The 6,237-nt window shown below is 39.0% G+C and overlaps 1 protein-coding gene across 1 annotated transcript in view; it reads right to left on the bottom strand.

Moving 5' to 3' along the window:
• TASOR (transcription activation suppressor) overlaps positions 1 to 6,237 on the bottom strand; it is a 70,560-nt gene that overhangs the window by 9,923 nt on the left and 54,400 nt on the right. The window contains exon 17 of the mRNA XM_037738119.1: positions 881 to 1,809. Within this exon, the coding sequence (XP_037594047.1) occupies positions 881 to 1,809 (929 nt within the window). The remainder of the gene's footprint in view (positions 1 to 880; positions 1,810 to 6,237) is intronic.

Genomic DNA, 6,237 nt, shown 5'->3' with positions numbered 1-6,237 from the left:
GTGGTTGATCAAACACCATGAGATAAACCCTGGAAACTTAACTTTTCCTGTGTTTTTCCCTCCCTTTCATTAAAAATCCAAGGAACATTTAAAACTATAAAACAAGATTCTAAATTCTAACGTATTTAGATCAGAGGTTCTGAATTTACTTGGACTTACACTCTTTTTATTTCACCCTGAGTTAAATTATGAAAATATACAATCAACTTTTATTTTACTTTGAGACAGTTTTGCTCTTGTTGCCCAGACTGGAGTGCAATGGTGCGATCTGAGTTCACCACAACCTCTGCCTCCTAGGTTCAAGCAATTCTCCTGCCTCAGCCTCCCAAGTAGCTGGGACTACAGGCACCTACCACCATGCCTAGATAATTTTTATATGTTGTTAGTAGAGACAGGGTTTCTCCATGACGGTCAGGCTGGTCTCGAACTCACTACCTCGTGATCCGTCCACCTCGGCCTCCCACAGTACTGGCATTACAGGTGTGAGCCACCGCGCCCAGCCTATTTTATTTTTAGAGACAGGATCTCACTGTCACACAGGCTGAGCACAATCATAGCTAACTCTAATCTCGAATGCCTGGGCTCAAGTGATCTCCCCACTTCAGCTTCCCAAGCAGCTGGGACTACAGCCAAGTGCCACTATGTCTAATTTTTGTTATTATTAAGAGACAAGGTCTTGTTATGTTGCCCAGGCTAGTCATAAATTCCTGGCCTCAAGCAATCCTCCTGCCTCAACCTCTCAAGTTTTGGGATTACAGGTATTGGCCACCACCATGCCTGACCTATGGTAAACATTTAAACATAAAACACTTCCATTTTAAACAAGTCATACCAACAAGAGACGTTTGTACAGCATACTATTACCTTCTCGTTTAGTTACCTTTATTTCTTTACAGAGCACACTCTCTTCTTCTTCATGAATATAAAATTTCACAGTATTTTTCTGGACATCTTTCATGATTTTAACCAAACTATTAAATACTTCAGGTTCTAACTGGCTTATAAAATTCGAAAGAGCTGGTTGAGCAGAAATGTTTACATCACTGGGGGATTTTGTTGTTTCTTCTACCGGTTCCCGGGCCATATCACCAGGTACAGTATGATCACAAGTCACCGTTAACTCTGTGGCATGTTGAGGCTGGTTTATTTCTACTTCAGTTAAACTCGAAGTGGAAGTGGAATGCTGCTCATTAGAGTTGGTGTCTTTCAAAGGATCACTACACAGTGGCTCAGGGAGATGTTTATTGTTGAAGTCACTTGAGGAAACTGGTATGGCATGCCTTTCCAGAGGATTCAATGCTATCTTTGCACCAGAATCGTTAGGACTGACTGGTGGCAAATTCCCACCCTTGGCTGATGCTTTAATAATAATAGTATTTAGCTTCTCATGCAAACCATCCACAAACTCCTGCACACCAGCTTTGGAAGTCTTAGAATATATGAACTCGGAAAGCCGTTTCATCTTCTCTTGTGTTGAAAAGACAGGTGTGGAAACTCTACTGACATATGAAACATTTTTTTGCTTCAAAATCTCTTCTATCTTCCTAGAAAAGAGATTGTACTCTCCTAACACTGTCCTCTCTGTGGTTTCGCTCACTGCAGGCGGCTCTGCCTCTGCTGCTGGCACACACTGCTCCTCCACCTGACCTGTCAACACGTCATCCTCAGTGGTGCCCTTTAGTGTGTCTGTAAATGGAGAGGATGGAAACTGGTAATCAGAACTTCTCTGTCTATTTATTACCCGGGGGTCGTTAGGAAAGGCCTCCTGTGGTGGCAGACACACCAGTTGTTCTTCTGGTGATTTCATACCTATACAGGAAGAGTTCATTATTATAACAGCAATCCAAAAAGACAACATATGAAAACACAAACTCAAATTGGGGGTAAAAAGAGTTAACACACATTTAGAAATAATTGTATATTGGAAGGTAAAATAAAATCCTCAAATTCTGGTGTGAATTATATTCCCTATGTGCCCTACCAGGATGGCCCTTAGAGTTGTGGCTAATGTTAACAACTGCTATTTTCTTTGCTTTCTTTTGAAATGCTCAAGCAAGCACCAATTTGGCATCAATATAAATTAAGTCATTGGCTTATTTCTGCCTCCCTACCATTATGTAGATCCAAGTTTAATACACGTTTTAATCAAGATGGTCACCTGCATCAGTTTGCTCGATCCCTGTATTTATTCTCTACCAAAATAATTACTATGGTAATGCCCCCTTAGTGAGAATTCTGAGTGTAAGGCAATTGTAAGAATATCAAACAGAAATGCTGTGGGAATAACTCCAAGTTAAAAGTTGCATCTAGGATCTAGAACAATTAATTTTATCTGCTTTCAGACTTGTTCTCACTTATGAGATTGCTAAGTAGATTTTCTGTAATGTCAGGGACTTCATTGTATCAGTAAATAAAAGGAGCAAAATTAGAAAGGAACATATTTCACTGCTGCACACTTTTGATAGTCCTTTCATAAATATTTTCCTTTTGTCTGGAAATAATTCTAAAAGAAGATAGCTTTATCTCATTTGAGATAAAGAGGTTAGCTGATACTAATGGGACTAAAACCTTTCAATCTTGACAAACAGCCCAATCTACAAGTTCATAGTTTCCCCCAAAAAGTCCTAAATTCAAACAGTGTGTTGTTGAAACTACATCTGAAAAAAGGACTCCTAATTCCATTTTTAAGAAACAAGGTAGGGCAGGGCTCGGTGGCTCACGCCTATAATCCCACCACTTTGGGAGGCTGAGGCGGGCGGATCATAAGGTCAGGAGACGGAGACCATCCTGACCAATATGTGAAACCCCATCTCTACTACAAATACAAAAAATTAGCCGGGTGTGGAGGCGCATGCCTGTAATCACAGCTACTCAGGAGACTGAGGCCGGAGAATCGCTTCAACCAGGGAGTTGGAGGTTGCAGCGAGCTAAGATCGTGCCATAGCACTCCAGCCGGGTCAACAAGAGTGAAAGGCCTTCTCAAAAAAAAAAAAAAAAAACCAATTAAAAAGAAAAAAAAAAAAAAAAAAAAAAAAAAAAAAAAAAAAAATTATAAAAAAAAAAAAAAAAAAAAAAAAGAGAAAAAGTATATTTAACTTCAATTTATAGTAGTGTTATATTTTAGGAAAAGACCAAAACTCATCATCTTTGCTTAAAAGACCTACAATTTTACTCGCTAAAAAATTCCTATTTTTCCTTAAGTCTTAGCCAACATTTCCTAACAAATTGCTGCTGTTGTATAGGAAATGGTTCCTCTAAATCACAAAGTCCAGGTATAGGTAGTTTTCAAACCTACAGTAAAGATTTTGCTCACACTCATCACACTTTTCTAAAGGTTTCAACAGCCTAACTAGCAGTCAGCTTATGACATTCTCTACCAATCCTGGTGGTTATCAGCAACCAGTACAACCATTAACTATTGCAAAGGAAATTTGTCAGCAGAATAAAAAGACCCAAAGCAGGTCTACAGGCAGAAGTGAGAGGGGAACAAAATATCCAACATGCTAGGGTAAGAATTAGAACTGTATGAAATTGACAAACCAGAAAATCCAAGTTCCATAAGATAATTAGGAATACTAAATGTCCTGAATATCCTTCTTAAATCTGCAACATTAAAATGTGGTTTAGTACACATAAAGTGTCTGGAAGGATACACAAAAAATTGGTAACCATGGCTAATATATGGGTAAGAATCTTAAGTGTCCCAAGCTAGGAGTAGTATTACTTTCTCAAATATTTTTGTAGTTCTTGAATTATGTACCATGTCAAATATCTGATATATTCAAAGAAAAAAATGTGAATTACATCTCATAAAACATATGGGTTGGGGAGAACTACCTGTAATTTTTAATCTTCTGAATTATTTGTTAGACTTGGGGCCTATGTTGCCCAGCCAGTCTTGAATTTCTGGGCACAATTCCTCCTGCCTCAGTCTCCCCAGTGGATGGGACTCAGGTGCATACCACCACACCCAACTATTTATTACTTTAAATGAAACAGTTGCTCCCAAAATGTGTAGCTAAATATCAAACCAGCAAGTTTATTCCTGAAGGGCTATAATTTTTTTTTTTTTTTTTTTGAAATGCCGAATAATAACATGTTTTACTGGCTTTATAATGAATGCATCATAAGTTTAATGACATTCTTTTTTTTCTCTTTTTTGAGACAGAGGCTTGCTGTCACCAAGTCAGAGTGCAGTGGCACAATCTCTGCTCACTGCAACCTCTGCCTCCCAGGTTCAAGTGATTCTTCCGCCTTAGCCTACCGAGTAGCTGGGACCACAGGCACGTGCCACCACGCCCAGCTAATTTTTGTAATTTCAGGAGAGATGGGGTTTCATCATGTTGGCCAGGATGGTCTCAATCTCTTGACCTCATGATCAGCCTGTCTCAGCCTCCCAAAGTGCTGGGATTACAGGCGTGAGCCACCATGCCCAGCCTATAAAGAGTATTTTTAGCCTGAAATATAACTTATATCCACATGGAGAATTTTCCATAATTAAAACCTCTAAACCAAATAGATTCCTTTATAAACTATAAATAATCACAACCTAATTTTGTTTTGCACAAATTTCCCTGTATGATTTATTAAAGATGTAACTGGTCAGGTACGGTGCTCATGCCTGTGATCCCAGCACTTTGGGAGGCTGAGGCAGGCAGATCACCTGATGCCAGGATGGTCTCGATCTCCTGACTTCGTGATCTGCCTGCCTCAGCCTACCAAAGTGCTGGGATTACAGGCATGAGCCACCTCGTTTTGTTTAAACTTACTGTCATTAAATAATTGCAATATTTTAACTTTTGAGTAGTGAGTTCTCTAAAGGCAGCATCATTCAGATGTCAACACTTATTAGCTTACAAAATATGAAAACAGTATCTCAAATAAGACGAATGCAGGTGCTGATGTAGCATTCTGAAGCATAAGAAAGATAACTACTATTCTTAATGAGAAAAAGAATTACTGATAGATACATAACATAGATGACTCCCTGGCATAATATTGCGTGAAAGTACCAAACACGAGAAATGACACGAGTAGGCTCTACCCTGAGTTCAAGAGCAGGCAAAACTAATGTATGGTAAAAGAAGTCAGATTAGCGGTTACTCAGGAACAGGGAGAGAGTACTAACTGGGAGAATGTGGAAGCAAATCTAGGGTGCTAGAAACATTCTACATCTTGATTTGGGTAGTGGTCGTACCTATGTAAAATTTCAAAAAGCTATATAATCAAGAATTGTGGCTGGGTACGGTGGCTCACTTGAGGTCAGGAGTTCGAGACCAGCCTGGCCAACATGGTGAAATCCTGTCTCTACTAAAAATACAAAAATTAGCCGGCATGGTGGCACATGCCTGTAATCCCAGCTACTCAGGAGGCTGAGGCAGAAGAATCGCTTGAACCCAGGAGGCAGAGACTGCAGTAAGCCAAGATTGTACCACTGCACTCCAGCCTGGGCAACAGAGCAAGATTCTGTATTAAAAAAAAAAGAAGATTTATGAACTTTCCTTTACATTATATATCTGTTGTTCACAGTTTCTTTTTTTAAAACCATTTCTTCCTAGAAGGAGATGGTAAAGATTTTCTTGAAGGAAGCTAGTAATTAAAAAATAAATAAATAAATAAATAAATAAAATTCCCAAAGAAGTTACTATAAAGATGTAGCAAGAAAGTCATTTTGCATTTCTTTCGAATAAAAAAAACAACACTTTGATTAAATCAGTCAGATACAACAAAACTGAAAGAAAACATTAAAAAGATCACCACCAAACTCTAAGCAAGAAAACAATTCCTACGATCACCGGCAGAGAAGTTGAATCCACCAAGCTCAAAGATTATCTCCTAGGTACCCACTGCCAACTAGCTAATCAGTAATATCTGCAATTGTTTCTAGAATCCAAGTTTCTTAATCTGTTATTTAAACTCCCTGCAGATATTAGCTTTACAATCAAAAGAACTAGGTTAAAAGACTATGAATAGTATACCTAAAAGATAATGGCTTCCCCTCCTATTTTTTTTTTAATTTGAAAAAAAGAAGGCCAGGTTTAAGGTCTCAAACCTGTAATCCCAGCACTTTGGGAAGCCAGGAGTTTGAGACCGGCCTGGCTAACATGGTGAAACCCCGTCTCTACTAAAAATACAAAAATTAGCTGGGCATTGTGGCATGAGCCTGTAATCCCAGCTACTTGGGAGGCTGAGGCAGAATCACTTGAACCTGGGAGGCAGAGGTTGCAGTGAGCCAAG

Source organism: Cebus imitator, unplaced genomic scaffold (genome assembly GCF_001604975.1).
Source record: "Cebus imitator isolate Cc_AM_T3 unplaced genomic scaffold, Cebus_imitator-1.0 Scaffold48, whole genome shotgun sequence".
NCBI lineage: Eukaryota > Metazoa > Chordata > Mammalia > Primates > Cebidae > Cebus > Cebus imitator.
The sequence above is the reverse complement of the archived record's forward strand: the minus strand, read 5'-3'. Positions and strand labels throughout refer to the sequence as shown.